The sequence below is a fragment of the Colletotrichum abscissum genome (assembly GCF_030869225.1).
Source record: "Colletotrichum abscissum strain IMI 504890 chromosome Unknown Scaffold_6.1, whole genome shotgun sequence".
Taxonomy (NCBI): domain Eukaryota; kingdom Fungi; phylum Ascomycota; class Sordariomycetes; order Glomerellales; family Glomerellaceae; genus Colletotrichum; species Colletotrichum abscissum.
Window position 1 is genome coordinate 1,497,714 of NW_026850503.1, and position 21,542 is coordinate 1,519,255.

General features: G+C 51.0%; 8 protein-coding genes across 8 annotated transcripts; 6 read left to right on the top strand and 2 right to left on the bottom strand.

The window, feature by feature from the left end:
* Positions 1 to 126: 126 nt before the first annotated feature.
* On the top strand, positions 127 to 1,134 carry CABS01_03482 (uncharacterized protein; the record flags this gene model as incomplete). The annotated part of the gene is made up of 1 exon (XM_060536857.1): positions 127 to 1,134. The coding sequence occupies one exon, from the start codon at positions 127 to 129 to the stop codon at positions 1,132 to 1,134; it is 1,008 nt and encodes a 335-aa protein (XP_060392776.1).
* A 3,290-nt stretch (positions 1,135 to 4,424) lies between these two features.
* Positions 4,425 to 4,688, top strand: CABS01_03483 (uncharacterized protein; the record flags this gene model as incomplete). The annotated part of the gene is made up of 1 exon (XM_060536858.1): positions 4,425 to 4,688. A coding segment is annotated over one exon (264 nt), but the record flags the coding sequence as incomplete, so codon positions are not given.
* Positions 4,689 to 5,874: 1,186 nt separating this feature from the next.
* CABS01_03484 (uncharacterized protein) lies at positions 5,875 to 7,385 on the top strand (the record flags this gene model as incomplete). Its single annotated transcript, XM_060536859.1, has 3 exons — positions 5,875 to 6,120; positions 6,197 to 6,772; positions 6,849 to 7,385. The coding sequence occupies 3 exons, from the start codon at positions 5,875 to 5,877 to the stop codon at positions 7,383 to 7,385; spliced, it is 1,359 nt and encodes a 452-aa protein (XP_060392778.1).
* A 2,613-nt stretch (positions 7,386 to 9,998) lies between these two features.
* Positions 9,999 to 11,909, top strand: CABS01_03485 (cytochrome P450; the record flags this gene model as incomplete). The annotated part of the gene is made up of 6 exons (XM_060536860.1): positions 9,999 to 10,194; positions 10,318 to 10,514; positions 10,635 to 10,999; positions 11,064 to 11,189; positions 11,240 to 11,732; positions 11,787 to 11,909. The coding sequence occupies 6 exons, from the start codon at positions 9,999 to 10,001 to the stop codon at positions 11,907 to 11,909; spliced, it is 1,500 nt and encodes a 499-aa protein (XP_060392779.1).
* Positions 11,910 to 11,944: 35 nt separating this feature from the next.
* On the top strand, positions 11,945 to 12,124 carry CABS01_03486 (uncharacterized protein; the record flags this gene model as incomplete). The annotated part of the gene is made up of 1 exon (XM_060536861.1): positions 11,945 to 12,124. One exon carries the CDS (start codon positions 11,945 to 11,947, stop codon positions 12,122 to 12,124), a length of 180 nt encoding a protein of 59 aa, XP_060392780.1.
* Positions 12,125 to 12,284: 160 nt separating this feature from the next.
* On the bottom strand, positions 12,285 to 13,262 carry CABS01_03487 (uncharacterized protein; the record flags this gene model as incomplete). The annotated part of the gene is made up of 1 exon (XM_060536862.1): positions 12,285 to 13,262. One exon carries the CDS (start codon positions 13,260 to 13,262, stop codon positions 12,285 to 12,287), a length of 978 nt encoding a protein of 325 aa, XP_060392781.1.
* Positions 13,263 to 17,315: 4,053 nt separating this feature from the next.
* CABS01_03488 (uncharacterized protein) lies at positions 17,316 to 18,671 on the top strand (the record flags this gene model as incomplete). The annotated part of the gene is made up of 1 exon (XM_060536863.1): positions 17,316 to 18,671. The coding sequence occupies one exon, from the start codon at positions 17,316 to 17,318 to the stop codon at positions 18,669 to 18,671; it is 1,356 nt and encodes a 451-aa protein (XP_060392782.1).
* Positions 18,672 to 18,932: 261 nt separating this feature from the next.
* On the bottom strand, positions 18,933 to 20,675 carry CABS01_03489 (fluconazole resistance protein 1; the record flags this gene model as incomplete). Its single annotated transcript, XM_060536864.1, has 5 exons — positions 18,933 to 19,806; positions 19,866 to 20,195; positions 20,258 to 20,331; positions 20,395 to 20,416; positions 20,467 to 20,675. 5 exons carry the CDS (start codon positions 20,673 to 20,675, stop codon positions 18,933 to 18,935), a joined length of 1,509 nt encoding a protein of 502 aa, XP_060392783.1.
* Positions 20,676 to 21,542: the final 867 nt, after the last annotated feature.

The following is a 21,542-nucleotide window of genomic DNA, read 5'->3' on the forward strand; positions in this document are numbered from 1 at the left end:
TCTCTACTCGCTTTCCACCCTTTGCGCAAATACTAGTATAAAGCTCGATCATATCACAACGTACAACCTTTAGCAAGTATAGATTCTTTGAGAAACATCTATAAGATTGTCTGGAACGCTGGATAGATGGATAAGATGATGAAGGCTTACCAGTTCTCAACCCCAGCGAAAGGCCTGGAGTACCGCGAGCTACCTATTCCGGTCCCAGCCAAGGACCAGCTCCTGGTTCAGATCAAAGCGACCGGTCTTTGCCACACCGATTGCAACATAATTTCTGGACTCGACAATACGTTCTTTTGGAACAGGCCCATCACTCTAGGCCACGAGATTGCTGGCGTAGTAGTTGGTTGCGGACCTAAGGTTTCGAAGTTTGCCGCTGGAGACAAAGTCGTGTCTGTAGTCACCGCGAAACACCCGGTAGAGATCGGAGATGTTGTCAGAAGTCCCGGCATCGGCATAGACGGCGGATTCGCCGAATACGTTTTACTCTACGAATCGAAGACCCTGCCCATACCCGACGGAGTCAGCTTTGCACAAGCCGCCGTTGCCACAGATGCCGTTGCGACAGCCTACCATGCCGTTGTAACTGAGGGGCAAGTTCAAAAATCATCGAAAGTTGCCATCATTGGACTAGGTGGCCTTGGGTTATCCGCTGTTCAAATTGCATCGCACCATGGCGCCAAGGTCTATGGGGTCGACATCCATCGTCGCAAGTATCCTGCAGCACTGATGTCCGGGGCCTACTGCTGCGGAAGATCCCTGGATGACTTCCCTGGCGTCAAGTTTGATGTTGTTCTTGACTTTGCTGGAGTCGGCATTACCACCGCTGCCGCCGCCAAAGCCGTTAAGGCGGGTGGCAAAGTTGTTCTCGTCGGGCTCACCAAGAAGGAGGCCACACTCGACACGCACAACTTCGTCGCCTTGGGCGTGCACCTTGTGGGATCTGTTGGGTCATCGATGGACGAAGTTGAGACAGCGCTGGAAATGGTTGCAAAGAAGGAAATTACTCCTGCTATCGAGGAGGTTGCGTTCGGGAACTTGAAGAATGAGTTACACCGCCTGGAACGAGGTGATACTGTCGGGCGTCTGTATGCCGACCCATCCAAATCAGTTGAGACGGTGGTGAGAGCCTAGAAATTGCGAATCTGAAGATATCGATTCAACGATTTTGTGATCGAGTCCGAGTTCAGTCACGCGGTATACTACTGTTTGATCATTCTCTTCCTTTAATTCCGAGTGACTTTCTTCTGCTCTGGTATCTCTCGATCGCTGTACGGTCGTTTCCGTTACCGATGCCTCCCTGGCTGATTGAGAGTCTTGGTATTGATTATCGATGATTCTCAGAAGATTGCACTTTGTGCTTAGTGAGGGTGACAACTTGAATCAGAATCCGGCTGCACCCCTCGAAGCTCGTCTAATTTCTTGGTGAGCCTGGCCCTCAGTCGTAACTCATCTTCTCTAAGGTGTGGGAGCTGCGTAGCCTGCCGTGAATGGGGTGAAAGAGGGCTTGGTTGTCAGGCACCCAATCAGTCTAGTCGCAGTTTCTGGTGCATCTGTCCGCTTATTTTGTCTCCGCCTGATGCTGGATATCTTACAGAGCTCGGGTGGATCCCTTGGCTGCTTGGAGATTCGGACGATCGTTGATTTGCATTAGCCGGCTACTCCCCCTGGTTCTCACGGAGGGCTTCCAGGTTCGGACGATACGGAAACAGCGCAACGCGACAAGCGTGGTGTAAGAAGGGAGGAGGCATCAAGAGCTCGAGTCAAAGGGGATGTTGCAGAATATCAAGCAGATTTCAGTCCAGTTATTCTCGCAGTTCTAGGCGGAGAACTCGCCATGGCGTCGTGTCCAGCAGGCACAGTTTCAGCACGCGTCTTGACATACTCCACTGCTCCAGGTACCGTCACTAGACATATGTGCCGGTGGGATGGTCCTAGAGGCTAAAGCAGTAGCCGCAAGCGCCGTGAGTCGCGAAGCTTTATTGATTTGGCGTGTCGGCTTCGATGAGTCTCCCCAGGCTCCATCCAGGAACCTTCGGAAATCTGCCGGGGAGGTCACTCGGGAGTGGCGGCATTGTACTCGAATTCTTGATCTATCACAACGAGCTTATGGGCTAAGGCTAGCAGGGGCGGGTTTTCAGTGGGTTGAGGTCACCAACTTCTGGATAATTTTACTGTAATCGGAATCGCGTGCGGGCATGGCCCTCGCTCCTCAAACAGAGCTCTCGTCGCAGGAGATATGACGCCATACTTGAGGATTGATCAGCCTCCACGGCCGGGCCTTGACAGTGAGGAAGTACTGCTTCATGGCTGAAACAGCTTGGGTAGTCATGGAAGTTGGTATTGAGAATGGAATTGGCAGTTTGCGGCTCGCAAGCCCCCGACATCTGGACGAAGTTTCGTATCCTTCACTGATCAAAACTTGCCTTCGTATTTGGGGCGGAAAATGGGTTTTGAAGATGGCTTGCACAGCAACTTTCGCCGAGCTCTTGCTGTATCGTTATGCGCCTTCTTCCCCTTGAGATCTTCGAGACGTTGCTAGTCGAGAAGCATAAGTACGTAGCACACTGCATGGGGATAGTTTACATGCGTCCATGCCTTTTGCAAGCGGTATCCATCTAGATGCCATCTGTGATATCACGTTATGTGCCTGTAGACCATCCAGTCCTGATCTAGAGTATAGTGACACATTCCTTGAATAGCAATCTTTGGAGTTGTCTTCATAGCGAGGACGGATGAAGCCTGCCCTCTCGACTGGAGACTCAAGACTGGGTAATGGTATGATCAGGAATCTCAATCGCGAATGAAGAAAGTATCACACGACAAACCGTCGAAGTATGCTGAGTCGCCTGTTTGGAATTTTAGTATTCCCAACTACTCATGTCCCACAGAAGACTTTTCACATCTAGGGCAAATAATCTGCCGTTACCTATTTGGACTGGGATTGAAGCTTTGCGGCCCGCGAATGTGGCGCAATGCCTCTCCTGCGTCAGCCCGACAGTGCTGTTCGAAACAATACAGTCAAGAACGGCACATGAGAGCTAGTACCGTCCATGGATACATCGGCATCGTGTTTTTCTGGTTAACTCCCCGCGGTATCGGCAAGGGCGCCACATCAGCACCGGCATTGCCTTCCTTTGGCATTTGCTCCGTGGCCTCTCGACGCTCCCCAAGTCAAAAGCGAACGCTGTGGCCGCCAAGTGCGGGGGATAAGTTTAGTCGATGCTCACGACACAAAGTAGGACATGCTAGCAGTTCTCACTGGAAAGGGAAGGTGACGAATTCACACAGTTCAGAATAGAGGGGCATTTGTAAAGCATCCTGAGTTCGTTAGAGCGAAGCAATGCTTGATGTCTGGGAATCTACATCACAAGCAGTTGATCATTCTGGTACTTTTCGCATGATACAAAGTGCCGATACGCTTCACGATGCTGTAGCCCAAACTTCAAGGAGCTCGATAGTCCCAAACGTCACCAAGCTTCTCGCGATGTCTATCTCCGTTCTCGGACTGCCCATCTGCCGTGTTCTAGAGATGCTCAAGACATTATGCCTGCATCTCGGGACCGACGTATCACTACTCCCTTGGCGATTAACTTGAGTCAATGGGTCTTGGCTGTAGATTTGTAGGCTGTAACGGCTTGCCTGTGTACCCTCTGGTGGCCATTGGTCCATTGGACCCTAGCACGTCTGACCTTGTAGACGTTGCTCGCAGATGTCAGTGAAGATCACCACCCTTGTCAGTCATTTGAACCACAGGTGCCCGCTCAATGCCCTTCAATCAAGTCATCGTGACCTAGAGGCTGTGATTGCCACCCGGTAAAACGGGTTCGTTTTGCTCACACAGCAAGTTTGATGCTCCTTGGTTTGGGATCTTGAAGACTGAGGTCTGTCGTGATACTAGTCCGATAGCATCGATAGCTTAGACCCCTGGTTCTGTCCCAAATGGGGCCAATACCGACCAACTCTAGGAGTGACGAGTCCCACCCAAATTGGCCGAGGCCCGACGTTTAAAAGTTGCAAGTTCCACTCGGCGGGGATGTGTACATATGTAGAGCTGGAAGTGGATTCAAAGTCAGTGGAAATTTCGAGGCGTGGATGAGATTAAGAAGAAAAAGCTTCTCAGCGGCCGCAGTAAACCCAAGTGGAAGACTTGTCCGATACACCGAGTGCGTGAAAAGTACATCATTGGACGATACATTGTGGAGAGTCGGAAAGGCTGCGGAAGAAATCGTCGAAAAACCCAAATTCGGTCTTCGGTCACTAGTAGACCCCGCCATTGAACCGTCTCTGAGTGGCACTGAGTTCGAGCCGGCACGGCCGAATCCAAGAGCAATGGAGTCGATCGCCAGTTATGGTTGCAAGAACCCGAGACTAGAACTTTTGGGTGGGCTCATGTGCGGAGCACGTCATGAATATCTTACCACCCCCAAGACTCGACTTCGCCGGAGGGATCACATACCTGTAACCTGGCATTGTCTGGCACATCAAAGTCGCACAACATTGACGTCTACCCAATTCATTCTCTCGCCGAGAAGAAATGCGGAGCACTCTATGCGACAGTGTGGCTCAGCGGTGAGTCTACAACAAGCTTCCAAGATGCGCCAAGCTACACAAACTCTAACCCTGCAAACGCGAAGTGCCTCGAGACTGAAGATGGCCGACTTGACAGCCCTGACGCCGACTCATGACCCTGTGAAGAAACGTCCGAGCTGACCACTCATCGTCCAACTGCAATCCATTCCAGTAATTCGGATAGCGCCTAAATGATGGGCCCTCCCCCAATTGCCTGGGGAGTTGAGGCAACTCGTCCGTCCTTCTCCCACATCCCGATGAACGACTCCCAGCGCAATGGTTCAGCTCATGAGATTAAGTCTAAATTCTAGCAGTGCATTCACTACCACCTAGAGCCCCTAAACTTTACTTTTAGGGGGACATGGAGAGATCCGATGGACAAGTCGGAGGCCGCGGAACACAGAAGACCTGCGGAAACTGCCGAAAAATCGGGCGAGCTCGTCATTCAAGGCCATCCCAGGCCTACATCATCGCACATGATGCAGCAGCAATCTGCATCAAGAACCTTGCAGAAAATACCTCAACCCTAGCCTATCGCAAGCTATCGACAGGTGGCATAGCTCGTGGAGGGGCGGCCCAGCTTGTCAAATATAGGCCGGGGGCCTTTTCGAAAGCCACGTTGATCCCCATGGCACAATGGCTTAATGGATACCCAAAACAGACGGTGGTAAATCCAGAGGTGACATCCAAGCCACATGGAGCATAAAAAGAGGGGACTGGGGCAAGAACGGGGCGCTCTAACGGGATGGCTACCGAAATGAACCTCTCGCGATGCTTCTACAGCAGCCTCGTGCTCGTATAGCCCTCTAAACCTGACAGAACTCTCCCTCTGCTCTGCCCTTGGCGGCTTGGCGAGGAGGGGTATTCCTTCGACTCCGTCTATGATTATTATTCAGATGGATAAGATAATCTAATCAGATCTGCAGTGTGCGTCGCATTTCCTGTCACACAAGTGCCCTTCCATCGCAACGGCGAGCGTCTTCGGCGGTGGGTGGCATTACCGCATACGCTCGGTTTAATTACCTAACGAGCAAGAGAGGAAGGTTAGATGAAGAAAATAGCCGCCGTTAACCCCACGGCTTGTACCTTGACATGTACGAAAAGACGATGAAGAGAGGTACACGCTTCTTGGCGAGATCTGGTCCAGCCCGGCATTCGTGGGATGAAGGGACCGAAGAGAGTAAATAAAAGAGACAGCTTCCCCTCCAACCCCTCGTTGGTAATGACGTCTCTTCACACCATTCGGAAATGTCTGCATCTGCTTTCATAGATACCCCTTTCAGTTCTTATTTGTCTTCCAAAATGGCCGCGCCACAGCCAACTATTAACGACCTCGCCGCCAAGATCGGCGAGCTCTCGGCCGAGTTCACCAAATTCTTGAGCGAAAACAAGATCCCTCAGCCTACTTTTGCCGCGGACAGCGTCTCAAGCTACGATGGCCTCACGTCAGAAGCCTTCTTGCTCCGCCAGAAGCTGTTGGATGCCGCCAACGATCTCTCCTACCTAGTCTCAGGACCAAGTGAGAGCATCTTCAACTACACCCATAATGTAAGTTAGTCCTTGCCCTTCTTCGCTGCTGTTCTTCATTATTGGTGCCGTGACTCAGATAGCTGACCCTGAATAGATGTCTCCTGATGCCGCATCACTCAATACCCTCAACCACTTCGATTTCTGGTCCGCTGTGCCCATTGATGGCGATGCCTCGTACGCAGACATCGCAAAGCACGTCCGCCTGCCCGAAGAAGTGGTCCACCGTGTCCTTGATCACGCCTACACCCTGCGCATCTTTGAGGAGACCGATCCCGGCAAGCCCTTCACCACTCGCGTCCGTCACACCTCGCGATCTGCTGCACTGCTGAAGAACGCCGGCCTCAGGGCGCTGGTTGAGGCTCTCATGAACGATGCTGGCCCGGCTATGGGTGTCCTTCCCTACGCACTGGAGAAGTTCCAGCGCGGTAAGACAGAATTGAAGGAGGATATGACGGAGACTGCATTTGCGCTGTACCACTCTGGCGAACTCTGTGGTGGATACACAAACTCGTGGGAGCTGCTGGAGAACGACGGCGAGGGCGAAAACAAGGGCTTCCGCCAGAGAAACTTCGTCAAGTGGATGAACTACATCAAAGAGATCTTCCGCTTGGAGGGATTGGTCAACAGTGCCTACGACTGGAAGGCCGCTGGCGACTTCAGCGTTGTCGATGTAAGTTGTTTTTGGGGCTTTAGTGGCGCAACATCCCAGTATCTCAGGAAATCATTGACTGACACCCCCTTTACAGCTCGGCGGCTCTGGTGGCCACGACAGCTTCGTTTTGGCGAAGAACTTCCCCAACCTCAAGATCACTGTTCAAGACCTGCCCAACTGCGAGACTTCTTTCAACCAAAACATTCCCGAGGAGCTCAAGGGCCGAGTCAATTTCCAGCCCCACAGCTTCTTCGAGCCGCAGCCCCTGTCCGCCGACCTGTACATGATCAAGCTTATTCTCCACGACTGGCCCGATGCGGAGTCTATCAAGATTCTCAAGGGTCTCACACCGGCACTGCGCCCTGGTGCCCGAGTTCTCTTCATCGACTACGTCGGCAAGCAGGGTGATGTCGAGGAGAACGCCGCGGCGGCTGCGGCGCTGCCCAAGTCTATTCAGCAGATGGGCACTTCAACGGATCTGAGAATGATGGGTCTTTTCAGCGCAAAGGAGAGACCTGTCGACGCGTGGACAGAGTTGTTCAAGAAGGCGGACGAGAGATACGAGATCAAGCGTGTTGAGGCCAACCCCTTGACTTTCTTTGTCATTATCGAGGCCGTTTGGCGCGGTTGAGGCGATTATTTGTTGGAAGCATTGTGAGGAATGATTTAGAGCACGTCATCATGTGAATATGAAACAAAAGTTCTCGATTCTTACATCTACGTCTATTCGTGTTTGTGATCCCGTTTTTCATACGAAGTAGATGCCCATGGCATTGTCCTAACTCCCCTGTTAATTCGGCTTGAGACAGAACCAACCCTGTTGCGACGTGCGTGGGCGGGCCTGGATCTTGGCTGTCCCACATGCCAGTGTGGATTGCTGCTCCCCTTGCAAGTTGCACCTGTCCACCAACCCACCAAGCCCTATCGCTTCGTGATGCCCTCCACACAGTCGGCCAACCCTTCACATAGTGTGTCTGCTTGAGCTGAGTCATCAAGCAACTTGGTCTGGTGGTGTAGTTGGTTATCACGTCAGTCTAACAGTTCGAGAGCCTCTCAATTCTCTCGTCTGCCACACTGAAGGTCTCCGGTTCAAGTCCGGGCTAGATCATTATATGGGCGATTGGTTTAGTGGTATAATGACCGCTTAGCATGCGGTAGGTCCTGGGTTCGATTCCCAGATCGTCCATTCTTTTGATTAGTAGATGTCTCTCATCACCCCTTTTTGGGTCGAGGCTATCGCGAGTTCGTGAACCTGGTTGTCGAGGTGTGATATAGGCCTGAGGCTGCCGCTAACTTAGTAGAGGTACGGGTCATGAGTTGACTCTCAATTCGACTTCCCAGTTGTTGATCTTAGCTCTGTCTTATGTAGGTCTCTTATCCGAGAGAAGTTTGCTTGGAAATATTAAAGGCAGTGGTCCTTAGTAACACCAGACGCTGCCGCAGGGAACTGTGCATGGCGGTACAGCGGATTGAGATCCTACGAGTGGGCCTTTCTGCTCCGGAAAGCACTTGATTGAGTCACTGCAATTCTTCTCGAAATGAGAGAGCATCTCGTTCTGTCTCACGATTATCAGCGCTTATCTGAACGGCATGATGGGATTTCAGATGGCTAGCCGTCACAAGAACTTTAGTCAATTCGTCGGGATTGGAGTTCAGCAATGGATCCTGGAGGGAGGCCGCATGGACCGGCGCTGTTCTAGCGCACTTTGCAATGCAACAGGGCACGGAACAGGCTAAGTGTTGGGACTAACTAGTAAGGACTCACGGCAAACTACAGGTGTGCAGTGAGATTGGAGACTTGGATGAAGAAGATACTACTGAAAGACACCATAAGAGAGAAACCATCCCATTAGTTGAGCTATAGTGGGCGGGTGGATGTCACCGGTGAGATGGCACGGCGCTGTCGAGAGGAGCTCTTCGGCACCTTGCATGCAAGTGTTGACCTGCATATGTGACCCCAGATAGATGCTTTCTGATTGCTCAAGACAATGCCTCTCTGCACTTGGCTTTCGTCGAATTCGAACACTCGGTCAGAGGGTGGATCTTAAGCCGAGACAAAGAAATCTAGACAATCAGGTCACGGACCAAAGATGAGGAGGCCTAGAAGCATAAGAAATCCATCTCCCTACACGCATAGTAACCCATTGTGTAGAATGAATCAACTTCCATCTCCCGAGTACACAATGCCTAGCTTGATTGACGTCTTGGAATATCCCGGGTATATTGTGCTATATTCATCATGGCATAAGGTTCATCCATAGGGCCGAACACCACATCACAGCATACGGATACAACTCTGGATGCTGAGGGGGAAGAAGCAGGCTTGATAGGTGACCTCGGGCCAGTGACCCTCCACATCTTCCACATGCTTCGCCTAGCGCGAATCCTTAGTGCAAATGGCCTTGTTCAGCGTGATTCCAGGCTTCTTCCCGGTTTACCCTCCTCTGTTACTAGTCCTCTGCAGCCACGATTCTTCACCTTGGACATGGGCGCTCACCCAGCCTTGGGTTGCATTTGCCAATAAAGCGAAGCTTATTCCCCAATCTCTCGTTTGTCGTCTTCATCGTGTCATTTCTCCTCCACTTACTCTTCCCATACTCATGGGCCAACATCGTCGAGCGTGAACCCCGATTCCGACGCCCTGGACCTGCAGTTTTGTTTCTTTTCCGCTTGCCCCGCGCTGTCGCGGCTGCTGTGCCTCTCTCCCGCAAGGCGTTACCAAGCCATCGGGCCCGCGACGAACGAGAAATGACAAAATAGCGACAGGGTCTACGCATGCGCCAACCAACGACAAAATAGACGGGCGAGGTACCAGACAGCAGTTATCAAGCCCTATCGAGATATAGGCAACACAGGGCTTAAGCTATTGCAGCACCGGAAAGCACAGTTAGACAAACAGCAGTTGATGGCAAGCGACAATAGAGCCAGGAAACGAGGGCTACAATCACATCAGCGACGAAGCAGACATACATGCATCTTTGACGGCGCCAAGTATCTGCCTTCTTTTCTGCCCAGAACACGGGACGACCGCCTACAAGCGAAGCAAGCTACCAAGCGGCGCAGCAGCAGCAAGAGCGAATCGGGGGTGCGCCAGTGAGACTGTTGGAACGGCACGGGACGGGCGACGGGACGAGACAATCTTTTCTACGCGAGCAGGACAAGAGGTTCGGGGGGAATGGCCGGTCTCGGGCCCAATCAAGTGGGCTTGGATGAGGGTCATCTGGAACCCATTCCAGGCTTGAGCATGTCTGGAGTCTTAATCGCAAAATCCATCGCCCTAGTCGCCGCCATCGCCTTTTTTGTGTGGGAGTTTCGGTCATGGTATCGCCTGCGAAAGATCCCTGGACCTTTCCTAGCCTCGATCTCAGTCCTTTGGCAATTGAAAAAGGCAATTGGGGGAACATATCATGAGCACCTGAATGATATTGCGAGGAAATATGGTGAGTGGACTTCTTCATTGCCATTGAGAAACCACACCCGGTGGCTTTGGAGTTGCGATAGCAAGCCAACAAGCACCCCAAGAAACTAGAGAGACAGACGCTGATCACTGATCGTCATTGCAGGACCACTCGCTCGCATTGGGCCCAACGAGCTCCTCTGCACAGACCCAGACTCACTGCGCAAGATGTCGGCCGTCCGCTCGTCGTACACCAAGGGCGATTTCTATGACTCCGGCCGGATCACTCCGGGCGTAGATAATGTTGTCTCGATGCGGGACGAGAACGAACATAAGGCTATGAGGGCGAGAATGGGACCGGCCGTAAGTTTCAATTTCCTTTGTGGCCTCAGACTTTCGCTGGCTGGTATTTTCGTGACCCCCAGAAGCGCTGCCACTTTTGAGTTCAAGTCCGCTAATTGCGGTCTCTGCGTTGCTGAATAGTACACCGCCAAAGAGAATGAAGGTTATGGCTTTGAGATCGGGATCGACCGCCAGCTCATGAATTTTGTTAGCCTGATAGACCGACATTACGTTTCCACCGATTCGGAATTTCGTCCGCTGGATCTCGCCGAGAAGACACAGTTCTTTGCGCTCGACGCCATTGGCGATGTTTCCTTCGGCGGTGCATTCGGGTTTCTTGCAGAGGACCGGGACCTATTTCGGTATATTGAGATTAACGAGTCGTCTTTGCCTATTATGAACGTCGTTTCGGTGCTTCCTTGGCTTGGGAGACTTGTTCACAAATGGCCTTTCAGGCTCATGTTACCCAAGGAGGATGACCAGATCGGCTTTGGTCGTTTGATGGGGTGAGTGAAGCCAATGTTGGGCCTGGCACCATCCATGAGTCTGATCACTAATAACGCAACGCAGCTTCGCTAAAAACTACGCTGAAATGAGACTTCAACCCGGCGCGAAGCCCCAGAAAGACATGATGCAAGCTTTCATCAACCAAGGTCTCGGCAAAGACGAACTTATTCAACTCGTGTACATCCACATGTGAGTATCATCCACAACTTTCCTCGATTCATATGCTCATGTCATATCAGGATCGCTGGCACAAACTCGGCCGCACAAGCCATGCGCATGACATTATTATCGTTAATTAACAATCCGGTTGCTTACCGTCGGCTCCAGCAGGAGATCGACGATGCGACTGCCGCCGGTCTGATCAGTTCTCCCATCACCAATGCCGAAGCTCTGAGACTTCCATATCTCCAAGCCGTCATCCGCGAAGGCCTGCGTTTCTACCCTCCTGTCACTGGCCTCGGCTTCAAGCAAGCACCGGAGGGCGGAGACATCCTAAACGGCTATTTTGTTCCTGGCGGCACCCAGATCGGACACAACTTCTTCGGCGTCGGACGCTCAGTCTGGGTGTGGGGTCCGGATGCCGATGTTTTCCGCCCAGAGAGATGGCTTTCGGCAAATGAAGATGGTCTCAGACGAATGAACGCCGCAGTTGATTCCCACTTTGGCCACGGTAAATACTCTTGTCTCGGAAAACCGATCGCCATGATGGAGTTAAACAAAGTCTTCGTCGAGGTAAAATTTTTTCCTCATACACTTTCCGTGCAGCATCTTACTAACTTCATACAGCTATTGAGGAGATATGACTTCACCGTCATGAATCCAGAAACACCAATCAAGACTCTCAGTGCGATTTTCTTCGTCGCCAGGGACTTTTGGGTGAGGTTGACTAGGCGTCCAACGAGGGAATAACGGACAGCCCGGCCTCAATCGTGTTCCCGTAAATAATGACTGCTATGAATTTCCTATATTTTTCTCTCGTCACCTCTTCAAGGGAGGGAATCTCCCACTTGAGGCAGTCTAGCGATGCCTTTATCTTTCAATGGATTTCATCAAACAAGGGCTGCAACGCAGTATTTGTAATTGAAATAATGTATTGCTACACATACATCCTAAGTATGAATTGAACGTTGTCCGGAATGAACCCGAATGGTTCCATGTGATCAATCTTCTAATATTTCTTTTCTGATGTTGAAGCATGCATACTTAGAGATGCTTCATAGATTACAAGGAAGCTAGACAAGAAGGAAAACATAAGGCAGGGTATGATATTTGACGGAACTCAGCTTATACTTTGGTTACCCAGCTCTTCTTCCTACAAACAGATCCGCAACCGACAAGAAAGTCAATGGACTTCCCGCGACTCTTCTTAAGGACGATTATGGTCGCCAAAGACAGCACAGATAGGCACACAGTAACCCAGAACAAAACAGTTCCCAGGTGATCTGATACGTAGTTCAAGAACTGCCCATCTGACCCATGCCACGAGCGTCCTGCCGCGTGGCCGAACAGCTTCCGGGCGTATCCCTCATCCAGCAACGCCACGCCGTGATGCAATGTGCTGTACATCCACGCGTACTGATGGAACGCATATGTGACCATTATCGGGCCTGTCGACCAGAACACCTGGAGGTAGGGAAGGAGGATTCGTTTCGAGGTCGCACCGCCGCGTCGCTTAGCTTCTTGGAGAGCCCATTCGAGAAAGGAGGAGCCACGCTGTGCCATGAAGAAGTGATTGCTGAGTCCAAGAGTATTTGATGTCGGGGCGAAGACAGCCTGTAAGCCGAGGCTTTGCATACAGGACATCACCTCAGTCGATCTGGGGTATACGTCCAAGTCTGCATAAATGCCTCCCTCTGCATGGACAACGACCAGTCTCGCCACATCGGCTCGTTGAATATTCTGGGCATAGCCCTCGTATGTCGATAGCAACCAAGAGTATTCTGTCTTTATAAGTTCGAGAACATCTTCGTCTGTCCATAGTTTGATGGTATAGTTGAGAGGTTCCATCGTATGTTTCCACGTCTCGTATGAAGCTTGTATGCGCTCCCCCGAACCTGGATAAGTGCTTGTATCGTTGGTTTTCCAGATTTGATGAATAATTTTAGGAATGGGCTCTTGTGGTGTGGATGCTTCGGTGGGATGTATAAGGTCTTTTCCATAGCGTTCAGAAGCATTACAGAACCTGACCAATTCTATGGACTGGTTTGGGAGAGCGAAGTCGTTTGCGTAGCTGAGTTGATGAACAACCAAGGCGGCCGTCATGGCTAAGGTAACAAGCGCCGAAGCCTTCAACATTGCTTTTCCAGGGAGTGCTATCATCTTGGACACCAGAAACGTTTCCTTCTTATGCTTTCGTTGGAGGTAATCGTTGATGGTTCTCGGTTTTCGAACAGGTTGAGGAGAAGAATCGAAGAAGGAATACGTCGCTAAAGTTGAGGATATATCGTGAAAGTAAAGAATGAACAGAGGGCTGAGTAAGGTTGGGGGTAATAATCCTAGAAGCTTGTAGAGAAAATGAAGTCGGGTATCACAGAAAAGAGTCTCAGAAATAAGGATGTTTGCAGAACGCTATCAACGAACGTACAGTGAATTGGAACGACTCCGAATAAAACTTGGATCAGAGGTATTTTTTCTCAAGAGGAAGTTCGAACACATGGTATTCTATTAAATAAAGGAGACTTCATGTGGCTCGCAGCACCCAGACAAAGACTTTAGAGTACAGACTTCTTGATCAGTTCAACATTACCCAGGTACTGCCACAGGCTGCTCCTAGACTAGATGTACCTTGCTGGCCTGTACCATGGATCATCTCTCCTGACTCGACAAATCATCGTCACAAACCCATTCTTTAGGTTTTAGAATTAGACCGATGGAGGTACGGGACATGATGCTAGACACTCTTTGGGATCAGCCCCATCAAGCGGCTAGTTACTTAACCCATCACCTGTGGCCTGGCTGCCTCCCCATTCGTATCGGGTTTTGAAGATTGGCTATAATGACACTGAGTCGATCTCCCATTGACAGCTTCGCCACAACTCGGCAGCCGTCAATGGCCTGAGTGAAACCTCCTTTTACGACAATAGTGCTGCTCACTTGCGTATGGACGCACGTGGATGCTGGTGAACCAGGAGTAACCGTTGGTGTGGAAAAAGTGTGGTTCGTAAAGTTTTACGACGAATTAATCGTGGAACCAACAGTTAGGCAACAGTTTAACACATCCCTAGAGCGGAAAGGCGAAGGGCGCCTCCGTGGCTCAAGGAGGGCTGAGCTCCAGATGAAGTCTTTTGCATTCTGCCCCCTGCATGAACGACAAGCACTTGGCCAATTGCATCCGAGTTTGTCATAATTACCCCAATGGCGTTTCTTGATTTTATGTTTGTCCCGACTTTTTCCATGGGAGATACAATCAGGTCGAGATCACTTGCTCTGACTTGGCAGTAGATTGGAATGAGCTAAAGATGTGACGCGGAGTCAATTCACTGTCCATGAAACTATGGCTCATGATTCAGTCCCAACTTTGAGTCTAAAACGAAGACCATTAAGACTTCTAGGCCGGTATTTCCGTAGGCTCACGTCTCATGCAGACATAATCAATATGTGCCAAATGATCCTGCCGCAAAGCCTTACAGTAATTTGAAGGATTTCTAAATGTGGACCATCTATATCCCAGAGTGGCAGTTATCGCCTTGCGTTAAGCGCGCCTAAAGGCCCGCGACCTACTACATTAACCTCCACCCTCAAGGCAGCAGCATTTTGTACCGTCTCCGCACGAGGCAGCAGTATTTCTAAACAGAAAAAAGGGTAGCCCTGGCATGAAATACAAAATCCGACGGTATGGGGAAGCAGAAATTTAGAGTGCAGTTGACAAGCATCTTGACGTTCATGGCCAATCGGCTTCGTCCTTCCTCGGGCAATTACCAGGAAGCGAACAGTGGGTTGTTACAGACTACGTATCGCCTACTTTGAATTTAGCCTGCCATAAGTACATGATCAAGTTGAAATCAACCTCTTTCGGCATGGACGAAATCCATTTGTCCGTCTGTATTTCATCCGTCTTCACGGAAGGGGCCGTGTGGCATGGCGAAGTTGCCCGACTTGGCCACAAACGGAAATATATGAGGCCTTGACTCCGAATAAGGAAGGACAACGTTGACAGCGAATGACTTGCACGTAAGTGAAGTCTGGTGCTTCCATGATAAGGACTGTGACACACCTATGTGGTCAAAGTAAGGCTAGTGGGATCCATTTCTCAAAAGCGATGAGAGAGCATGACCGCTACTGAGGCACTCATGTCATTACTTGACACTACCTGTCATTTCCTAGGGATAAAACTGCGCAGCAGAAGTGCCCCGGCAGCAACCGGATGCAAGGTAACGTTGTTATGGGTCCATTCAGCCTGTCGATCTCTGTTATCCTAAGTTATGTGTTCAGAACGACACCTTACCAAGATCAATACATAACATGAGCCTGGTATTAACCCTGTGCCCACGACATTCTTAGTCATGCGTTGAGGACATGTACCTCGTATTCAAATGGTAGAACTCCCCGTTCATTAGTTTGCCGGGTGTTCTTCTAAAAGCCACATCTGAAGCTTTGTTGTGATTACGGAAAGTTGCGGACAGTGCCAAACGTATTTCCCAGGTAGGCCAGACTTCACCATTATCATGCCAAGTCTGGAGTCAGGACTACCTGAGATCTTGGAGATGATAGATTGAACCACGGTTGCCTCGTTTCTCGAGCATCTACTCATTTGGATGGCTCCGGTTCCCAAGGGAAACCATGATCTATTGGCAAGAGTAGGTACCGATATTCTCTTTCTTCCCCGGCTTCCGGAACCCTTCGCTGGGTTCGTCCCTATCACGGCTATGAAGAAACATTCAGAATCGCTCCCGCCTCCAATAACAGTTTTCTGCGGAAGGAGATTAGAGCGGCTTGAGAGCCCCTATCTCCCCCAAAGCAAGTTATTCTGCTGCTTCACGTTGACCCAGCAGTACCGCTACTTACTTACTTTAGGTACCTTTACTTGACCAGATTCCCAGCCCACACAGTTTGACATTGCTCAGTGGAAACGGACACGAACCTCCCTACCGAAGATAAGTACCAAAGAACTGTAGGCACATAGGTCTTGCCCACTAAGGCATTGATCTGATCATCATACAACTCAGGTGAGGTTACTCAAGGGGAAGTGGAATCCATTCTTGACCATTTTATTACAAATGATTTCTGGAATACTGGTGCCTGGTATGTCTTCCGGTAGCAGGACCAAGCGTACCTGCTGCGGAATTCTATGGTAAGCGTTGTTCGCAGCGCCAAACAGAGCTTGGCTGCAATATCGGAGGCCGAGGGCAATGCTCTAGCACATGTACCAGCGCAGCATGACCGTCTTTCAATGCTCTTTTCCTAAAGCACCTGCAGGGTGGGTACCTTGATTTACCTAGAACACAAGCCATGTTATTATCTGCGGCAAACTTTGCAGAGCCGTCTCAGAACTTGGTTCCAGACGATCGGCTCATGGCAGCTGCGTCTCCTACACGGGAGCTCTTGGTCTCTCAGTCATCGAAGAAAACGAGTATACCAACCACATCAATACTACAGGGTAAGCGATCCGGGACTGACATAAGAGCTCGTGCTACAGAGCATCCAGACCCTGAGTGTCCCTTCGATCTAGTCCATCCACAGAAATTAAAGCAAAGCACATTAGTCCTACTCCGGCCGCGGGAGCTCTTACTTGCCGCCCGCTGTCTCAGTCCCAATTGGAGCTGAGGCAATGGCACATGTCTCGAGTCTGGGGACGAACCACCAACATGTCGTGTTCACTCACCCGACGAAGAGAACATCAGCGGTTGGGCCGTTCCAGCAAGAACCATGCGAATCATGATATTCCCGGCACTCGGTAGATGAGCGATGTGCATTCTACTACCTTCAGCTCAAGTACCACAGCGCAAGTTCCGTGGTGATGTTTGCAGTCTAGGCATCACTTCTTTGAGTACGTGGCTTTCAGCTCCTTCTCACAATGGACCGATGAGGATACATACTGGTAGCAAATGGTCCAGACACGAGAGATTGGGAATGCAAACGTCGCAAAGCCAGCATCTAGTAGCATCAGCTGAAGCAGTCTCGTGATTCTTCTCGCTGCAATCGCATTTCTAAGCTCGGCAACGCTCGAGAGAGCTACTCGTCTCGAGGGTTATAAGATATTGACAAACCTTGGCTTTGTGGCATCTTTCTTCTATCATTCCTCACCCAAAGTTGCTTTAGCTAGCTTACTATCTTCAGATCCAGACTGATCTTCTCCATCACAATCTCAGCGCAGCCATGTTTCCGAAATCTTCACCGCCCGATCCCGCCCCTTTCCCTCTATCTTCCAAAGTAGACCCATGGATACAAACCAACCTCGTCGAAAATATATTCGATGGTAATCTGACCCTCTTGCAAGAGGCCGTGAACGCAGCAACTGCCCAAGAAATTCCGCAGCTGCGCGATTGGGGGATCAAGGACGCTGACACCTTTCTCCGCTTCCTCAGTGCCATGCTGAACTGGGTGCCTTCGGAAATTTGCAGCGGGAAGCTCATCTACAACACGTTCTGCGTTCTCTACTTTATTCTCGACCAGAGCCCCATCAACATTCCCCCATACTCGACACCCATCACCCCGAACGCTGTCGGGCAGGCCCCCCTACCACTGAGCCAATGGACAATCGACTTTGCCAACAAGGTTGGAAGCTGGATGGACACCAGCAGCTCGATCAACGCCGCAGCAATCCAGACTTTCCAAGACTCACCCCGATACAACTACGATGAGGCGATCGTGCCGCCCGAGGGTTGGAAGAATTTCAACCAGCTCTTTGCTCGCTCTCTGAAGCCTGGCCAGAGACCCATCAGCGCGGGTGAACCCTCGGATGTAGACTATAACCGTCTCGTGGTCTACCCCGCCGATTGCACTTTCGACGGAGCCTGGCCCGTTGATCAGAACAACGATATCACGATCAAAGACGTCCCTTGGAACATCAAAGACCTCCTCGCCGGCAGTCAGTACGCCGACAAATTCGAGGGCGGCACCTTTATGCATGCATACCTCAACACCTACGATTACCATCGCCAACAAGCACCTGTGGCTGGAACTGTCGTCGAGGCCAACGTGATCAAGGGCCTGGCATACTTGCAGGTCATCGTCGATCCCGAAACCGGCAAGCTGAAGCCTCATCGTAGCTACACTTCACCAGACGCCCAAGCAAAAAAGGAAGGTGACGGAGAAAACAGCACCCTCAGCATGCCCGACGAGGCTGGGTACCAGTTTCTCCAAGCCCGCGGTTGCGTCATCATCAAAAATCCTCTTCTCGGCTACGTCGCTGTGCTGCCCATCGGGATGGCCCAGGTTTCGTCGGTCAATCTTCAGTGGCAGCCTGGACCGGGACAGCAATACCCGATTCAGCCGAATGTGAACATCAATAAGGGCGACGAGATATCTCACTTTGAGTTTGGAGGTTCCGACATCATCCTTGTGTTCCAGCAGGACGCCCAGGTTCACATTCTAGGTGCCCAAGGTCAGGCTGCGGATGGCACACCTACGAGCAAGCAGAAGTACCTGGTTGGCATGCCCTTGGGTTACTCGACAAAGGGCCTCGTTCCTTCTTCGAATGGTCACAGAAATGGAGCTACCAACGGGCATTGATAATTCAATAAGAGTCTCATGCAGCTTCATCCGGCTGTATTGTCGGCATTCCTCGATCTCACGAGGGGTTGTATCATGTCATAGTTTGCCGATAGCTCTAGTTAGTTGTAATAGCAATAGTATGCTTCATGCTCACTTGTGCCCCCGCTATTGCAACAATCACGGACTCCGTTCTGAACTGTACTCTGAATACTTGCATGTTGGTTAACGTCATATGTAAGTTTTGCATGAATATGTACACGAAAAGGGGTCAGTACCCCCTCACAAGGTAGCCAGATCTCTCGAATCCTTGCTCGCGAACGCGCTTTTGGCTCTAAGTGTACCCCCGTACCTCAACAACAATGGAGGTACAGCACACAGAACCGTGGCCAGAGTTGCAAACACGGAAGTTGCGACGTTGAAGCCCAAGGAGTCAAACAGTGCTCGTCCGAAGAGAGGAAACGTTGCACTGCAAGTTGAACGTGAGAGTGACATGCAAGCGTAGCTGCTGGCCGAGTATGTCTGATAGCAGTCGGTGAGATATCCAGCCAGCACGTAGTCAAACTCGTTGACTGCGTAGCCTATGGGTACGAGTGCTATCGTCGGGATAGCCCAGTGTGCTGATGTCGTGTAGGGCGGGATAGTCCAGGCAAATGACCAAAGGCCGATAGCCAACAACGGGGCTCCGATGATGAAGCCTGCGAATTTCGACTCGGGTGTGAGTGGTAGCGATCTTGACATCCTCTCGGCAAGGACTCGACGATCGTAGAGACGTGTGAGTGCGCTGAAGACCATACCGATTGCAAGAGGGAGAAAGGGTAAGTTCACCGATGCATCGGTAAAGCCCATGTCGACGTAGACAAGGGGTAGGACCTCGGTGAAGAGGTAGACGAGCCCAAAGGCGATGGCGCTGATGACTGCGGCGAGGCAGACTATTGGCTCGGTGAAGAAGAGTCGGAGGGGGCGGAGAAGGTCGAGCTTCTCGTGAGTCGAAGGGAAAACCTTGTCCGGTGAGGTGGTGTTGGTATTTAGGCCTTGGACTTCGGTGAGTGCCTGAGCCCTCGCTAGTACGACGGAGGGACGAGACTCCCTGATTGTGAGGAGCAGCATCGTGACGCATGCTGTGACTATGGCCGCAGTGTAAAACACCCACGTCCTATGGAGTCCATGATCAGTTATAGTACACTCAAGCTGAGCCAGACATCATGGTCTTACCAGTGAGTACTTCTCATGACCAAGTCACTGAAGACCGGCCCCGTCAATATCCCGAGGTTCGCGACCAGTGACCACCAGTACAGCCACCATACCCGCGCATTGGTGTCCCAAAGATCTTCGATGCTGCCCGTGGCAACAATGGTAGGGACAGACGATAACAGTCCACCGATGAAACGACCGACAACGATGCCAGGAATTGTGGGCACCTTGCCGACGAGAATGCATGACAGGCTGTATATGCCGGTGCTGATTACGTAGAGTTTCTTACGGCCAAAGGACTCTGACCAAGGTGGGAAGAAGAGTCCTCCGATAGTCTGGCCGATGAGATATCTATGTGGCAATGTGAGTGATCTGAGTAGTGGAAAAAGGGCCCCTTCTTCCATCTCGCTTACGTTGAAACAAAAATGCAAGTCGCTGCAACTGGGCTCAGATTGAGATCGCCGTAAATGTGTCCAGCAACCGGTGACTATTGAAAATATCAGCATCAGTACATACTTATTCAGGTGGAAGAAAACTGAGGAGAGCATACTCCTGCGGTGCTGATCATAGTACTAGATAGAGTCAGCTGTGATCCCTAGACAGTAAGACGAGGTTGACATACGTGAAGAACTCAAGAAAGACAATCAAACACGTATCATATGTCTTCCGCGCCTGGCTCCATTGCCTTGGATGAACGTGCCTTTCCAGCGTCCATGAACCCTCACTGCCAGAGCAAGGAATGACCGAAAGCTCAACATCGATCTTCGGATAGTCCCTCGTCGTAGATGGGGAGGCAGAAGAAGGCGCAGCTGTCAAATGAGTAAAATGCATGTTGAAGGCGGCATGTGGCGTACTCCTCCTTGCTCCAAAATCATTGCGGGCCATGCAAAGACTTTTCTCGCACTCTGTCAAGATGCTCTGCCCGGACGTTGGATATGGAGAAGCACAGAATATGCCAACACGAAGGATTACAGCCCTGATATATCAATATTGCCCACGTTTGCGCCAAGGAGGTTCGAAAACGTGCTTGTGCCTGCCGGGGAAACTAGTGTGGAAGCGAGTTGGACGTAGTCCAACTCATTGACCGCGTATCCGCGCCGTCCAGGCAAAGCATATGACGGTGTTCTGTTTGGAGTGGCATGTCTCGACCCAGTCTAATAAGACAGCAACCGTTTGCTGACCGCAGTTTCGGGAATTAGTTGGACCAAATCGAGCCATTGAATCGGCATCTTAGCCAGGGCGTGGACAAGGGAATTCTCCCGCAGACCTTGTCCTTCCAAGAACATGGGGCCAGGGCTCCCCCATGCCTGTCATTACCGCCTTTACCGGGCCTACCTAAGGTGAAAGGAGGGAGACAAGAAGCTCCGAGCATCGACGGCTCATGACTTGTTCACCTCTGAAGTAGGGAGAGATCTAGACTGAGCACGACATGCCATGACAACTCGTCTCCGAACCAATCGCGTCACCGACTCACAGTTTCACCCTTGCAATTCGCTTAGTCTGTTTGCAGTCTAGATGGGTTCAAAGCCTTTCAGCCACCCCGTCTCAAGCCAGACCGCCCCAGAGCTGGAGTTTAGTTTCCCAAGGGGGGCCAGGGCCAACACACCCAAGTTCACCCACCTTGCCAGCTTTCACCCAAACTTCATCCAACCCAAGAAAAGGAGGCACCCAATCTCCCCAGACCAACGAGACACGGGG